The 15,852-nt window shown below is 46.9% G+C and overlaps 7 protein-coding genes and 1 non-coding gene across 8 annotated transcripts; 5 read left to right on the forward strand and 3 right to left on the reverse strand.

The window, feature by feature from the left end:
- Window positions 1–257: 257 nt before the first annotated feature.
- On the reverse strand, window positions 258–2,393 carry FPOAC1_005872 (uncharacterized protein; the record flags this gene model as incomplete). The annotated part of the gene is made up of 10 exons (XM_044850385.1): window positions 258–264; window positions 392–504; window positions 565–650; window positions 700–745; window positions 794–1,343; window positions 1,391–1,652; window positions 1,710–1,868; window positions 1,915–1,984; window positions 2,040–2,244; window positions 2,299–2,393. The coding sequence occupies 10 exons, from the start codon at window positions 2,391–2,393 to the stop codon at window positions 258–260; spliced, it is 1,593 nt and encodes a 530-aa protein (XP_044709095.1).
- A 1,511-nt stretch (window positions 2,394–3,904) lies between these two features.
- Window positions 3,905–5,482, forward strand: FPOAC1_005873 (uncharacterized protein; the record flags this gene model as incomplete). Its single annotated transcript, XM_044850386.1, has 1 exon — window positions 3,905–5,482. One exon carries the CDS (start codon window positions 3,905–3,907, stop codon window positions 5,480–5,482), a length of 1,578 nt encoding a protein of 525 aa, XP_044709096.1.
- A 552-nt stretch (window positions 5,483–6,034) lies between these two features.
- Window positions 6,035–6,487, forward strand: FPOAC1_005874 (uncharacterized protein; the record flags this gene model as incomplete). The annotated part of the gene is made up of 1 exon (XM_044850387.1): window positions 6,035–6,487. One exon carries the CDS (start codon window positions 6,035–6,037, stop codon window positions 6,485–6,487), a length of 453 nt encoding a protein of 150 aa, XP_044709097.1.
- Window positions 6,488–7,500: 1,013 nt separating this feature from the next.
- FPOAC1_005875 (uncharacterized protein) lies at window positions 7,501–7,867 on the forward strand (the record flags this gene model as incomplete). Its single annotated transcript, XM_044850388.1, has 2 exons — window positions 7,501–7,789; window positions 7,845–7,867. The coding sequence occupies 2 exons, from the start codon at window positions 7,501–7,503 to the stop codon at window positions 7,865–7,867; spliced, it is 312 nt and encodes a 103-aa protein (XP_044709098.1).
- Window positions 7,868–8,840: 973 nt separating this feature from the next.
- Window positions 8,841–9,224, forward strand: FPOAC1_005876 (uncharacterized protein; the record flags this gene model as incomplete). The annotated part of the gene is made up of 1 exon (XM_044850389.1): window positions 8,841–9,224. One exon carries the CDS (start codon window positions 8,841–8,843, stop codon window positions 9,222–9,224), a length of 384 nt encoding a protein of 127 aa, XP_044709099.1.
- Window positions 9,225–11,146: 1,922 nt separating this feature from the next.
- On the forward strand, window positions 11,147–13,374 carry FPOAC1_005877 (uncharacterized protein; the record flags this gene model as incomplete). The annotated part of the gene is made up of 6 exons (XM_044850390.1): window positions 11,147–11,579; window positions 11,635–11,663; window positions 11,718–11,941; window positions 11,996–12,386; window positions 13,292–13,310; window positions 13,364–13,374. The coding sequence occupies 6 exons, from the start codon at window positions 11,147–11,149 to the stop codon at window positions 13,372–13,374; spliced, it is 1,107 nt and encodes a 368-aa protein (XP_044709100.1).
- A 39-nt stretch (window positions 13,375–13,413) lies between these two features.
- Window positions 13,414–14,345, reverse strand: FPOAC1_005878 (uncharacterized protein; the record flags this gene model as incomplete). The annotated part of the gene is made up of 2 exons (XM_044850391.1): window positions 13,414–13,895; window positions 13,946–14,345. The coding sequence occupies 2 exons, from the start codon at window positions 14,343–14,345 to the stop codon at window positions 13,414–13,416; spliced, it is 882 nt and encodes a 293-aa protein (XP_044709101.1).
- A 1,238-nt stretch (window positions 14,346–15,583) lies between these two features.
- FPOAC1_005879 lies at window positions 15,584–15,674 on the reverse strand. Its single transcript has one exon. It is a non-coding gene; the product is annotated as a tRNA-Pro (tRNA).
- Window positions 15,675–15,852: the final 178 nt, after the last annotated feature.

Genomic DNA, 15,852 nt, shown 5'->3' on the forward strand with positions numbered 1-15,852 from the left:
GACATTCTGTCTGAGATTTCATTCGCTATAGATACGTCTGACCGGGGTACGTAGCTGTACTATGTACTATGTAACTACATCCTGGCATGCTGTCACTTTGTCAGTACAGGGGAGGCATCCTGATGAACAGTTAGTCATTCATTCAGTCAGTTGCATTGCGAATGGTACATGTGGACTCTTCATTTTACATTTTTGTTTATTGATCAATTGGGTGAAGTAGTCATATGCTTTGATGCTCCTCCATTTGGAGATACCCATCAAGCACTATCGCCAATCAATTGTTAGTGCATTCAATCTAACCCAAGTCAAGATGCCTCGGCAAAGTATTTCCAGAGTACAGTTTATTAAGATCGATCCCTTTCGCGATAAATTCCAACAAATTCACGACTACCTGCCCTTGCCATCGACATCTTCTTTCTGGCTTGCAATATTCTTTTCTTCCATGGCGAGTTCGTCGGTCACTTCAGAGAGATCAAATCTTTCTCCGAGGATAATATCGAGCTCCTTTGAACAAAACATTAATGACAGGCGAACAAAACCAGAGAGTGAATGTCTTATTCTTACCGGGCCCTGGAATGTATTCTTTCCATACAACACCCAATAGCCAACCAAAAAGATAGCAAAGATGCCGATAACACCTGATACGTAATCTAGTCATCACGTTAGCATTCCAAAAATTCAAAGAAGGGGACGCCATACTCATCAAGCTGGCAGTGACTGGAAGCACTGGTGGGAAGTAGAAGAACTGGAGCGATGTCAGCTGCTGAAATATGTGGATATCTCGTAGACTGACTATTGACGTGATGAAAGCGTAGAGCACAGCAATGTAGTTTATGATAAGACCTTGCACCTTGCCAAACCTCCACGGTGTGTCGTTCACTTGGCAATCCTGGAACTGCTTCAAGATATCCCTTCCTCTCACAATGAGTGTCAGCACTGGGATAGCATATGACAGGTTGAGAAGAATCGTGCAAGAAGAGACGAAGGCGTTAAAAGCGACGGTCGGTCCAAGATACAATAGTCCGAAGATAGCATTGAACACCCATGTCAGAACAATCGTTCGAACAGGCACTTCCCACCTCGGATGGATGTGGCTAAAGTAGGAATGATACGGTACGCCTTTGTCGCGGGCCAAGGCGAACAAGAGTCGACTTGCGCTAGTAATGGAGCCGTTTGTTCCATGAATAAAACATATGGCCAGCATCAGAGTCAGGAATGTGGTTCCGGCCCTGTTGCCTGTTGATTGGAATATAAGTTCGACGATGGGCAATCCGGTGTCCGTGGCGACTATGCTTGGGAGGTCTGTCAGGCAGAAGAGCATGACGAGTATGAAGATTGTTCCCCTATATATTGTCAGTATCAACCATGCTCAACTTCAGTTCAGACTTACGTGGTCCCTCCGACGCCAACAGCGTACACCATTGCCAGAGGCGCGTCACGAGATGGTGTGGGCATCTCCTCTGTCATATGCAAAACGGCGTCGTATCCTATGAGCGATAGAGCCGACTGGAGTAGTCCAAGAATCCACGCGATTCCATCATTCCACCCTGTTTCGTTTTGGAAAGTCGCGAAAACAAATTCGGGGTCTGTTTTATCGGAGGTGGAAAGTAGGACGACGCTGGCAATGAACACACTGAGGATGGACCAGTACACTGTGGATAAGTCAGTCTTGGACTATTATGGAGGGAGATGGGTGAAAAGAGACGTACAGGCCAGGTTGTTCCAAGCGCCCAAGATACGATTTCCGAAGATCATGGACAGAGTACCAAAGGTCAAAACGACCATGAAGATCAGGTATGTTTTCCATGCCGCCACAGAGTAGGTTCCGTTGGACGCGACTACACAGGCAGCCGATATAAATTGTGCTTCTGGAGTTCAGTCTCAGGCTGTTGGTTCTGTGAAAGGAAAACTCACCGGCGAAGAATCCTTCGGTCGTAACGAGTGTCAGCCAGCCGAAGATGTTGATGTACCCGACCGCGAAGCTCTACACATTATTTATTAGCATGGGCGGCATCGAAGGAAGTTACTAATGGACTGACCATAACTTTCCTCCACTTCTCCGAGGTCAAGGCCCATTGGAAGTGGTACTGTCCACCAGCTGTGGGCCAGATGGCGGCGAGCTCACCAAGGCTAGCAGCCAAGCAAAAGTTACATAGCACGCAGAAGATGAACCCATATAAGAATGCAACAGATCCACCAGATGGAAGAACAATGGATAAACTACCTGCTAGACAAATCCAAGTACTGTCCGCCATACATCAGAAATATGGCAATGATTAAAAATGGGGTTCGACGCACTTGAGAATAGCAAATGTCATGGCTACCATTGTGATCTTGGACAGGCGTGGCCTGAGATGGCCCTCTGACGAGGTAATATGCGTGTGGCTAGTCATTGTTACTTCTAGTGTACTGTTCACTCTGACAGAATTGAAGATTGAGATGGGAGACAAGGAGAGAGACCATGACCTGTATATGTTCCTCGGAAGCGACTAATCTCGTTTGTAGCTAGGTTTGCGGAGAAACTCTTCCATGCTGCTGGATGTATCCGTCTAACGGTTCATGGCTCGCTTTAAACAAACATCTTAGTTGACAGTCAACTATGTGTGTGAAGTGAGCTTTCATTGACCCTGCTCTTAGGTGTTCTAGCTAGTAACTAAACTAGCTACCGAGGTAGGGGAAATCTAGGGCTATTTTAGGTAGGGAAAATCGTCTAGCGAATCAAAACCCTCCTTAATACAGTGAGATATACAGTAAGACAGTCAACTATAAACGTAATACCTATCATTCAGCTCCATCATCTCCCAGTTCCACCATTTCAACGCCCGCACGATGGCTACAGTACCGTCTCAAAACTCTACTGCCCCGCGCTGTACGATTTTCGAGTAGGTGTTTTCTATTGAATTAGGAATATAAGTCTAAAATTGCCGTTTTGAGGATAGTAAGACACGATGGTTGTGTGTTTCCCCCGCAATAGACTAAAGTTGCCAGCCACTGAGAACGTGTTGTGATTCGTGTGGCCTCGCCACTTGGAATGCTGTTTGCTATGTTTCAGACATGTTAATCGAAGACTGGAGGAATAGCGGCCCTTGAGAAGATTCAATAAAGAATATTATCTGGAAGAGGAATTTCTTACCTTGACTTTTGGCTAGGTGACGGTGAGTTGGGGATGAAGGTTACTCAGTGGACGAATGTTTATCCTTACGTGTTGTGTTTGTTTACAATTTGCAAATCGACTCACATCAATGTCAATAACTGCATAGATGATAGACTAAGCAAATAAAAGTCGAATTACATTTGCATAAAAAAAACATGGAAATTGGGGCTCTCTCAAAAGAACATCAGAGTGATAATTTGTTGCCATACCCTGTAACTGTCATGGAGTTATTATTATCTTATCTTATCTTGATATGATAAGAGTCAACTCGTCACATGAGTCTGGACGTCGCGTCGCGTTTCGTACCATTCGAGCGGGACTCGTGTCAATGGACATGAAGTTAGGGTTAACAAACTGACTTTTGCTTTTTCGTAATTGAACGAATAGAAAAGCGAGTCATTTTTAGGGGAATGACCGTGAATGCAAGAAAAAAAGTCTCTCTTGCAAGCCAGCTCATCGCCTTGACAAGGTCCATATTGTCAGCGCTAATGCTGCCGAGACACCGCTTGTTAGGCGGGCAGTGAGACTGAAGGAATTACAGGCTTATCTGCACTAAACATCCATGGTATTACAGTGGACTCACTCCCTCTGCTGCCTGCTCAACCAAGTCAGCTTAGGCCTACTATCAGGCACCAGGCGGGGTCTGACAGGACAAGGTCCATGAACAGAGGTTCTATAAGAACACAGGACAATTATCATGTTCATCCGACAGGAATCCCTTCATCGATTGTCCTTCAGAACAGCCTCAACATGACTTCCGAAAAGATCCTCCTTCCCGAGATCTGGGACAATATCTGTGGCCATCTCACACCCCCAAGCCATGCAAATCTACGCCTCGTTTCATCAACATTCAACAACATCGCTTTACCATGGAAATACAGAAGCATACGTCTGGAAGCATTCGGACCATCTGTCCAACGCTTCATCAACATCGCCAAAACCCCCGAGCTTCGTGACCTAGTCCGAGAAGTCACCATAGACACCCGTGTCGATCTCAACTGGGAATACGCCAGGAACGGCAGCTACCCTTTCCCTACAGCTTTCATGAACGCGCTGCCCTACCTGAGATACTTCACCAGCGTTACGGCTCTACACATCCGCTTCGAGGAACACTGTGGCAATCAAGAGGAAGATTATAAATTAAGTATCGAGGAGACCTACATCTTTCGGTACAAAGTCCTCGATACCATTTTCCACTGCGCTGCGGGTTTGTGGACACTCGAGAAGCAGCTAAAGATGGATGAGGAACTCGATGAAGAAAGATATATATGCGAAGGCGATGAGAAGTCCGACTACAGTGATCAAGATCTTCAGTTTCGTGGTTCTTGCTTTGCACTTCGGGAATTGACCATTGCTAACCTGGCCGACTATGCCGATGCGGATATCTCGGAGTCCAAGGCGTGGCAAATAATCATGGCTCTTCCAACCCTCATCGACCTGAAGCTTTTTATCACGACGGAAGAAGATGATGCTGCGCCAGAGAACGAGGTTTACCTTGTCGAAAAATACGACTTCTTTGACAGTCTGCCCTTAACATGGCTGTCCCCAAACCTCACTCAGAACTTGAGGGTCTTGTCGTTATATTTTAAAGACTACTGGGGTTGGTTCCCATTCTTGGATCTCCGCGACTTTGGCCACGAGTCTCCATTTCCACAACTCAAGGTCCTCGCAATGGGTAAATACGTCTTCACTCACGATTGGCAGGTTGAGTGGTTTCACAACATTGGAAAAGAGAACGGCAGTGGAGGATTGGAAGAGCTATACCTCGATGATTGTCCCATTCTGTTCCATGCGAGGCATGAGGCTATTGACGAGCACGGGTATCCTGATTACCTTCCTGTTATAGAGAGGGATACGTCTGAAGAGCAAGAGCATGACTTCCACCTTCGATGGCACCATGTCCTTGCACAATGGAAGGATTCAATGAGAGGACTCAAAGTGTTCCGAATGGGTCATGGATCATGGTGGATGCGGCCGGGGAGAACATACGAACTAATTTCTGATGATCCAGACTATGCGCAAGCCGATAAAAGTGTGCTAGATTATCGTTTATCGCACAATACGCACAGAACCTTTGCTTGTCCAACCCCATCGGGGGACGAAGGCCTGTCAGAAAGATGGCGCTACGGTGAAGGCCTCGACGACGAGAGAGACAACAGGATGACATACACTGCCTACGATCTCGGAACGGGACCTACACGGTGGACTGGCGAGGATGATGGTGAAGTTCAGCTGGAAGAAGGTGTTAAGGACAAGGATGATGTTGCGTGGGATTTGATGATGGCTGCGATACAGACAAGATGCAAGAGTGGAGAGTACACGACCTAGATGCTTAAATATTAAAGCCACCTCCACTTTTCCGTCACCCACATATGGGCCGTCAACAAATCCATCAACAGGAACAAGACTCTGGCAGGTCAGTAGACCAGCCATTGTCAGAAGATGGTGGAGGAAACATGAGGCATGGCGATAAGTACGAAGACTACAAAAGAATGACTACGCGCATCGTATCTAAGAAGCAGCCTGTAGGCGTGACAGGAACACGGATAAAGCATTCTTATTCATTAGGTGATACTATGGTTGTGCCAAGTTGACTGAAGAACAACCAAGCTGGTCCAGTGCCTGAGCTATGAACATCCACCTTTATTAGTGGCAGATACTTGAATGAATAACTTGGCTGTTCAGAATTTCTCTGTTGCTCCACCTGCAAGCAAAGTCCCCCCTCCTCATCTTCTCTCCCTCTAACCCCCCCTTTGCCCTTCAAAACAACATCACTCTTTTTTGATCATCTCCAAACCTCTCTACGGCCTTTTTGGTATCAGCGCCCGAGCACTCTATTGGAAAACCAAGTATCAAATCCTTCATCCAGAATATATCATCATGCACTTGTCGATTAAAATCCCCCTCCCTTCTCTCAAAAGGTGGCCTTGCATCACTGGTGAGAACGCTCACAACAGCGCGCAAATCACGACTATCGCGCTCTCTCACGAAGAAGACGCCTTTGAAGAAATCGCCAACATCAGCGACGAAGTCGAGTCTCTTCATGAATCCGACGACGAAGTCCCCTATCCTGAAAGCCCAATTACCTACAACGACGGCCCGTACTTTGATGCTGAAGACTACTTTTACCACAACGACGGAAAATACTTCGAAAAGGCGCTGCGACCGGAGAAGAAGCCGAAACCTCCTCAGCCAAAGAGGGATGCTTACCTCTTGAACGAACTACACATCGCCATGCACGGAGCGAAGGATCCAGAGGTCATCAAAATGGAGAACTACGTCAACCAAATCAACAACCAGCCTGACGCGCCTCTGCAGCCCAAGAAACCTTAGGAAGGATTGGGAGGACATGGCGCCCCTGCCTGGTCTGTCTGTACGCGCTGCAAGGATGACAGAAAGGCGAACGACAAGGCGCACAGAAAGGTGGCAGGCTTGCTCAAGTTTCTGGAGCCGGGGATGATGCCCAACCGAAATGGATTGCAGGAGCTGATCATGAAGTATCCGCCGAAACTGGTCCGACGACGCAGTATTTAGAGGGAGGCAGGGTGATGGAGTGGCATGATGGCTCACGAGGATGGAGGATTTACTTTTGCATGTGCAGTTCAGGTTGGAGAGAGATGTACTATTGGTGAATGTCTTGAGATGGTTGGGACAGTGATTTGCAAGACTCAGAATGGACATGTCCTTGGCCATAGTAGTATTCTTGTTGTTGACATCATATTAAAGACCTCTAAGATATCGTAAAGCTAATGAGAAATTATACCCCTGCCAAGAAGCGATGAAGTGACTGCCATTTTCCGTTAAATCGACCCTGCATGCCTGTTGTGTCAACAGCTTCTCCTGGAGTGACTTGCACATAAAGTCATATCTATATGGACTTGACATCTCACTCATCTCTCTGCTGACTCACATGAGTATATATACTTTAAGTTAACAGAAGTAAATCCTCTTTTTCGTGACATGTCATGTTCATATAACGTCTGCATTGTGCAGCAGTACTCTACCATGTTCAAGTTCTTGCAGATGGCGATCAACCGTGTGTGGCCGGAGCAACGAGAATATGTTTAGCAGTAACCGAATCTGCCATAGCAGTGCCAGCGTCGAATACCTAGTGAGAGCTGCATGCACTGCACGCACACAAACGCGACTTTTCAAAATAACGCTAGTGTGAGGCTCAACCTTTTGGCTTTTCCCATTCTCATCTCTTCCTTCTTCTCTTCTCTTCCCTTCCCAAACATCCTCTTGAGAGTCTACCTTTTTGGACCATTACTTTTGCGACCCAAGCACCTTCAGAGTCTTCCTTGTTAACATCATCTTTTCGCTTTTTCTCTCACAAGATCCCAATCATGTCGCACTCTGTCAACAATCAGAACAGTCACGACGACGACTACGAACTCGTCATTGACCCAAAGCATCACGTAACAGTCCTTGACTCCGATCACGAGGATGTTGAGTGGGACGACTGCGATTTCGAAGTCAAGCAAAAGACTTCCGACCCCAAGCCTGCCGCATCTATCCCCAGCAGCAGCAGCAAGAACAACAACAACAAGAATTCTGCGAAGAAGCAGAACTCACAGGAAAATGCTCGCATGAAGTTCGCCGCAGCTATCAAGTTTCTCGAACCAGAAATCAAGAGTAAGAATCGCTTTGCCTCCTATTGATGACTCCTGTATTAACCACTTGATGGCAGGCTGCAAGACTCTGTCCGGATAGAGAGGGTGTTATGAAGAACAATGTATTTGCGGTGATAAGCCCTCTTGGAGAGAGTTCTTGGTAGGGAAGCTGTGGGAAATGTGTGAGCGAGATGGACGAGATTTGGTGGAACAACAACTTGACTGTTTCGACGAGTTTTTGCCACCACATTATTTTTGACATCAGAGAAGACGTGAATCGGAGGAATATGGTACGACGACTTTAGATTGTATCTTGCCCTAATTCTATTCTTGATTTGAAGCGCTTTTCTCCCTTCCCATCAAAAGCTGCGTGAACCTGGGAAACCACCGACTCGAATAAATCACAACCGATAACCATTCTTACGTAGATTTTGACTTTGCTTTGTCTTCTACCGGTGTCACCACACTGCATGTTTCTCAGTCTCCGACTTTCTGTTGTGGAAAGATGTTGTGCGGTTCTCCTACGGCGGGTTCCAAGCGGAGCCCGCAAATACGATGTTGTTCTTTCTTAGGAGCAACAACGTACAGATCTCCTGGGACAGTTCAAAGAGATTCGCCTTTCTCAACATGTTGTGTTATTCTTGAGCAGGTCGCATATCAGTTGTTCTTGTACTCAACTTGGTATGGAGACATCAGCGGGTGAACAATACCTCTGGAACTCATTGTTCCATTCCAAACATTTTCACCAACGCAGCTCTGTTCGCATCGCTCAGATAATCCCCACACAAGGCACAGGTTTGTTTGCATGTTCCTCTTTGCATTCACCCATACGCTGGGATATTCACCAGGCAGCCGGGGACAGCGCCTTGTCCCTCTCCTACAACTGCATGTTCGCGAGCCTCACTTCGACCTCAGTCTCGCGTTATCGCCACTATAAAATTCCCCTTTCTCTCTCATCCATATTTCTTGGTACCATTGCTCACATCATTTGCATGTTAGCTCTTTTCCTCATACCACCTACGAAGACACACGAAACCAACACAGTCGATTCTTTCGATATCACATCAGCCAAAATGGAGCCCTCAGTCGAGAAGACTTCCCCCAACCGAATCCAACTCGGAGACGACACGAGCGACTTCGTTCTAGTCCTCGATCCTGCCCACCGCGTCGCGCCTCGTGACGGTACTGGAGGCGATGAGCAGCAGCAGAAGGAAACAACCACTCTCCAGAAGGACGTTGTTCCAAGCAAGGCCTCCAAACCACAGGCTGACAACACACAGAACTCTGCCAAGACTCTTACAGAAGCCGAGAAGAAGGCTCTTGACGATTACCACGCCAAGATGCGCAAGTTGGCCGAGGATTCGATGCCCGAGCGTGACGGCCTCCGCGTTGCTTGCGAAGACTGGTTTTGCACCGATAGAGGATCACGTCGTTTCGATATCGGTGACGAACGCTAAGCATTGTTCTCCTCTCCCGTTTCCTATGTCGTTTTTTTGTTTCTGTCCTCTTGATTGATCTTCACTGGTAAGTCATCCCCTACCGCGTGTGGGCCGAGTTGATCGAAAGCTTAACCCTAGATTCAACAGGTGATGTCTGAAACACTCTCAGTATCAGGATCTGTCTTGCCCTTGTTTTCAACAGATTTCAGCATGTCGGCGTTTGGTGTTTTTAACGAGACTGGAGGCATAGGGGAAGGTTTGGAAATCCATTGGGATGTTGCTTGTTGATATGATACCCTATTTTGTAGTCCCATCCTTGTCAGAATAAATGTTTTTCAGTCGCCCTAGAGTTACGATTCATGCGAATTTGTGTAAGAAATAAGTTTTTGACTAGTTGAACCAGGCAATTCCTAGAAATGGCCATCCATATTAGACTGCATAAGCACGTTTGACTATCTAACATTACAAACACGAGCAGCGCGCTACGTTAGTTAGATGAGTGTGTAAGCCTCAGCTCAAAGGAACACTAACAGCCGATGAAACAGTCTGTTCTCTACCCATCTGGTCCGTTTCTCGCGACGAGTCCAAGCGTCAACGGAAGACTGGGGTACATGACGCGACCGTTTTATGCAATGCTACCGAGAATTGGGACTAACGTGTTTTATAGCGCAGACTTGATAGATTACGTGGCTTTCACTAATTCACTGGTACTCAGAATCTAATCTTGCTAATTAGAGTGACAACAACACAAGGACCAGGTTTGATCGACCAACAGACACAAGTGGATAGGGTCGGCATCGCGCGTGGTAGGTCATGAAAGTTACGGTTGGCCTGCAGGGAAACCGAGCTGTTGGCTCTAGTCACATGTTCCATGCACAACTGCAACCTCCCAAACGGTGAACCGCATTGGTCAATGCTGTCCTAGCAGGGGGATAAGTAAAGACCAAGACTTGTTCTGGGATAGGCTATGTAACCAGCCATTAGTCATGGAGACCTTGACATGCGGGAATTAGACTAGCATATCAGCAATTGCCTCTGAGCATATGTCACTCTGTGAGACCCATACGATAGATATCTGGAGGAGTCCGTCCATTCAAGCCAGTCTACAGAGTATGGATACCATTATCAGTTGAGAAAGTCGAGGCTAGACCAGGGACACGACACTACTGCAAGTGCTGTCCTGTCGTTCCAGGGGAGCCCATGATCTTGATTGTGTCATTCACTCAGCCGAATCCTCTTGAACCCCTGGGCTGGACCAGGGCCGCATCTAGAGCCACCGGTCTCCGTCCAAAGTGGGTAACAGACCCGTGGAAACGGCTTGCAACAGTGGGTGCAGGGATACTGAGGTGGAGAGAAGAGAAGAGACAAGATTGCAATCACACCACGTCAAATGTGAATTGGGAAGGAAAGAGAGTACCACTGCATATCAAGTATGGGTTAGTATGGGTTACGTTACTACGCCTATGTCTATCACTTCGTATGTACTCCATCTCGATGTCGGCACTCGTCAAATCACACTTGGAAACGGTCCATGACGTGCCGTACTAGTCAACCGACTTATCAACTAAAGAGCCATTGTCGATGGATCCTCTAACAAGACGTTGGTGAATTAAGTTTTCATAAATCCTTGCTGGCTTGATTTCCTTATCCCCTTAGCACATATTGCCCCCTGACGGTTGTAACCGCAATGGAGTCTTCCCGAACCGATGCATCCGTCGTCAGTTCATGGTCCGTTCACCGCCGACACTATCGTTGAAGAAGACAAGAATTCCTTTAAAGGGTAGCATAGTTTCGTAGGATCATTAAACTAGTAAACCCGTCTTATAGTTCTGCGGCTCCAATACTCTTTTCTATACTCTTACACCATATATTCGATCTCCTTACACATTATATCGTGCTTTATATCTTGTTATAAGACACTTGATCTTAAACCTTACACAATGCCTCACAAAGACGTCCCCCTTAGACCAGTAAAGCTGGCCTTTGATCCTGTTGGATCAGACACCCTCGGTGTGCCTCGCCTAGACTTTGCGTCTCTGTTCCGTGAAGAAAACGTGGCTGAGGATGCTCCCCTTGTCATTAACCCAGAGGAGATGGGGGTCCCATGGAACACGTCTCTCCCTTGGACAAGACAATCCAAGTTCTGGGCTTACGCTGAGGCGGCTGGATATGATTTGGCCAACGCAATCAGTCTTGACAAGGCATCAGAGCGTGGAACTCTGCCCATGGAGTTGATGGACGAGCGCCGCAAGTGGAAGATTGATGAGCTAGTTGAGGATGCCCTCTCTTGCTGTGCCTATCTTTATCCTACATCATCTCCTACCAGATTGGCGTTGTTGACCCAGTCTGTCCTGCTTCTATTCCTCCACGACGGTATGTCGATATTGGACTATAACTGAAGAAGTTGAGTACTGACATGCGAATACAGACGTTATTGAGCGAGGTGCTACTCAGAATGTAGGAGTCTTGTTATCATTTGCAAACTTGGTCCAATATACTGACAAGTCTTAGGAAACCACAGTGGTAGACGAGTTCCTTAGCATGGCCCCTAAGAACAGACACCTCAAGAAATTCTGGTCAGAAGTATTGGAATGCGATCCCGTCCTTGGTCCCGATCTACTTTATGCTATTCACGCTTTCGTCCGCGATGGTCGTGTCAAGTCACCCTTTAAGCAAGATCACTATGCTACATTGGCCGATTACATGCTCTACCGCCGAAATGATGTTGGCAAGACGTGAGTGTACTTCAGCGCAGATCTCCTAGACTCACACACTGACTGGGAACCCAGATTCATGCTTGCAGCTATCCGCTTCGGCTCTGGCGTGCGCCAAACAGCCGAGGAACTTGCTCCCTTTGACGAGCTTGCTGATCTTTATGTCAGACACTCAATCCTTATCAACGATCTCTACTCGTATGATAAGGAGGTTCATGAGGTCAAGACCATCAACGCATCTATCGTGAACGCAGTGGCTGTCACAGAGCAGCTGCTTTCTGTGTCGCCTGACCTGGCCAAGACCATCACTAGAAATATCACATTCGACATGGAGAAGGAGTTTTACAGCATGTGTGAGAAGTTTATGCACAGCCCTGCTATCAACGATCGCCAGCGCGTTTTCATAACCGCTCTGTTTGATGCGTTGACGGGTAACATTTTCCACTCTGCTACTTTGAGTAGATATGTTCGTCATGGCGAGAGGCCGCTTCCTTGCAAGTGTTAGATGAAGGGGGATATTTTTAGAATGTTTGTAGCTAGCATCTGTTCTGCATTTTAATACCACGGCACACGATTTATTGTTTTTCCCATCTTGTTCGTACTTATTTTGCACAAGTCTGTTGGAAAGATCATGACCTAGTTAGCTGTATAAGCTCACGCGAATATTAGAAGAGTCCGTGCATAATAATCATGATATATACCCGCACACTCAGGCAAGGATGCACGACACTTTGACAGCTATGTGTTTTGGGTAAATCCGAACTAAGGCCAGAGGCATATCTTGCTATTTGCCGCGATCACACTTGGTGCTTAGCATATTCGGAGTCGTATTCATCCCACTGTAGCAGTAGCACAGCACACCAGCCCCTAATGCTACCCTGCTGGGATCGGAAAATGGGATGACAAGGAACACCTTGGCTGTCAAGGTAGCGTCAATACTTAATGCAAATAGCGGGGAAACGGGTGGATGGTCGAATGACCCTGTTTCTTTGTGTGATATTCCGCATTAGGCTCCCTTTTAAGAAGACTATATTCTCGCGTTGCGAGAAGTCTCTGATAGTATTTCATAGACGAGGTCTGGGCTGTAACATGTGAGACGGCCCGATGATGAGCGATCTTGGAGAAAAAGCCTCACCGCTTGTTGGTTGTTAGTTGTTGGTCGCTGGCTGTTGGTTGTTGGTTCTGTTGAAGGGATCATATCATACGTATGAGTGGGTCGCGTAATTGGAGGATACCCTCCAGCATGCCATTAGCGGGATAAACCCTGAACCGAATAAGCTCCAGTAAATACATTCGGTCAAAGGTAAAAGCATGCTTGGATGCCAAGTCCATCAGGGTATGCCGGTTCTGAATACAGCTGTTGGGCTTTAGTCAAGGAGTACGGGAAATTGTATGTAGCATTATTGTGAAGCGCTAGGAAATTACTGATCTACAGAGAAATAGCTCCATTCTAGCAGGGTTCAGTGAGTGTGTTTATATTCAAGAAAATAAACTCAGTTGGAGGTTCCAGTTGCCTTCAGGTTACCATGCAGACGGAGCAACGAATTCTCAAACCCACTCAAAAGAAGCGAAATTCCCCTCCCGTTAGTGTCCGCAGCCTGATCTCTGATGATAAGGCTCACCAGGTCTTGCAACTTAGTGGCTAGTCCCTTATCAGCGGTTGCCATGCCACCCAAAAAGCTCGTAAGGACGTTCATCATGGGGTTCAAAGATGCGTTCAAATTGAGGCTGGCACCCAAGGAACGAACAATTTCTTCAAGAGTTCTCAGCAGTTCGGTGACGAGTTCATCGATTTCCTCAATGATGGTTCGACGCTCGCTATCGGTCAAGCTGAGAGCTTTGGTGTTGCGCGTAGCTGAGAGGCGGCTCAACGGGGCGGATAGGATGGTGCGGATGCTGGAGATTTCTTTGACGATATCGGTAGTTCCCTTTTTCTTTGAGAGCTTTCCGGCATCGACCTGGGCAAGAACACTATCTGTAATAGGATATTAGAAAGCGAACTGTGTATAATTTTGACACACGTACCAATTTTATCTGTGTGAACAGTCACTTGGTCAAGAGTGCTATCCAAGTCATCGATAATATCTTGACCACTCTTGAAGCCTGTAGTGGAAAGCTTGAGCTTTACCAATCGCTTCGGGTGTTTCTTGTGCGATTTTCTCGAGCTCTTCTTCCGTGAAACCATGTAAGTCTTGGTGAGAGCCTTGTCATTATTGTGCTTGGATCGTTTGACGTTGGTTGTTGCCTTTTGAGCCTCGGGGTTGCCGATGTAGCCTTCGAGATCGACTGAGAGAGCGTTGAATGTTCCCTCTCCAGCACCAGCATCGAAGAGATGGGACTCACGGCCGGCAAGGAACTTGCCAGTGGTGGGAGCAGCGATAGAGCTAGTCACCAAAGTGGCGGCTACAACTAGAAAGGCCTTCATATTGGGCACGAAAGTATTGGATCGATGATTAGCTGTATAATTTTTATAAGATGCTTGGAGTTGTCGAAGTCTATAGGACACGACTGACGACTTTATACATTCTTTCTTAAGGTCAATCGATACCTTGACTTCAGGTCCAACGCCAGTAAAAGGTTTCTTAGCATGGGCGATCCTCGACGCAGCATCATGATAGCTTTGTGACATAAACATTTCTCACTTCGTACAGAGCCCATCGCCACTGACGCCTATCACGTTCTTGGATCAACATTTATTATGCCCTAGGCTTAAGACAGATGCCCTTACTCTGCTGTTGGTATGGAACTATTCCCAAAAGAGTGGCAGTGGCTTGTCAATCACACCCGACGTCGTCAAAATAAAGTTACAGCAGCCAGATCCGGGCACCCGCATCGTGGGTTTGATACGTCAGATTTTATTTTCCTGGTGGTGGTGGTGCTGTGCCTTTGTGGGTTCAGTTACGATGGAGTCAGGTACAGATGCAGGTCCCTAACCCTTTTTATGACTTCATGCATGCCAGAAGGATTTGGCGAACTGCTGTGCCACTTACGGCTTCAGTGTCCCGTCGTTTGCGATAAGGTAAAAAGTGTGGGAGTAATCCTATTAACATGGGTCATTGCTCCCATAATGCGATGGCGTGCAGACAAGTATAGATGATAGTAACACCACTTTACAGTACTTAAGTGGCGATTTAAATTTCCGATGTCTCGTTTGTCGGAGTTGCATGGATCCGTCATGTCTTGATTTAGCATTCCTCTCTGAACCCACTTTGGCGAACAGAATGACTCAATATACATCATTTTGAACAGAAGCTTGTCGAAGGGTGTCCCATCACCTTTGCGTACCTCGTCAGCTCTACAGTTCAGATATTAAAATTGTTGGCACCAATGCTACGGAATGCACTGCGAACTAGTTCTCCACGAAAGCGAGCCAACGACGATATGGCTTTCAAGTAGTCATACAATGCATCGAAATAGCGGACTAGGTAGGATATTGGAATTACGCACCATGAAACAGGATAGTTCGATACCCTTCGGGTTTCAGGTGTCTTGCAGTAAAACCACCTATCACAAGATTCTAGGGCTTTTGTGTAAAGCGTCCCCGCCCTCTCGTCAGGCTCGGAGTTAGCGGCAAGCCACCCACAACCACCAAAAATACGCATCACTCCACACAACTGAGACAAAAAGGACACATAGCTTCTCACTGAATCGAGGCAAAAGGAAGGGTCTGGCCGGGGATTGAACCCGGGACCTCTCGCAAGCAATGCTATAGGGTTTTCCCTAAGCGAGAATCATACCACTAGACCACCAGACCGAGCAGTTATTTACTGTTTTTGTAATTGTTGGTTGAAGATTCCGGGTCTATCAAGACTGCGTCAGAAGCGACGCAAACCAGAGCACACCAAGACACAGCTCGGAGAGTTGAAAATCTACATTCTATCTGTAGTATATATGAAGGGAGATAATTATTGTACACATCCGCCAAGCCATTC

This window comes from Fusarium poae, chromosome 2 (assembly GCF_019609905.1).
Source record: "Fusarium poae strain DAOMC 252244 chromosome 2, whole genome shotgun sequence".
In the NCBI taxonomy this organism is placed as follows: domain Eukaryota; kingdom Fungi; phylum Ascomycota; class Sordariomycetes; order Hypocreales; family Nectriaceae; genus Fusarium; species Fusarium poae.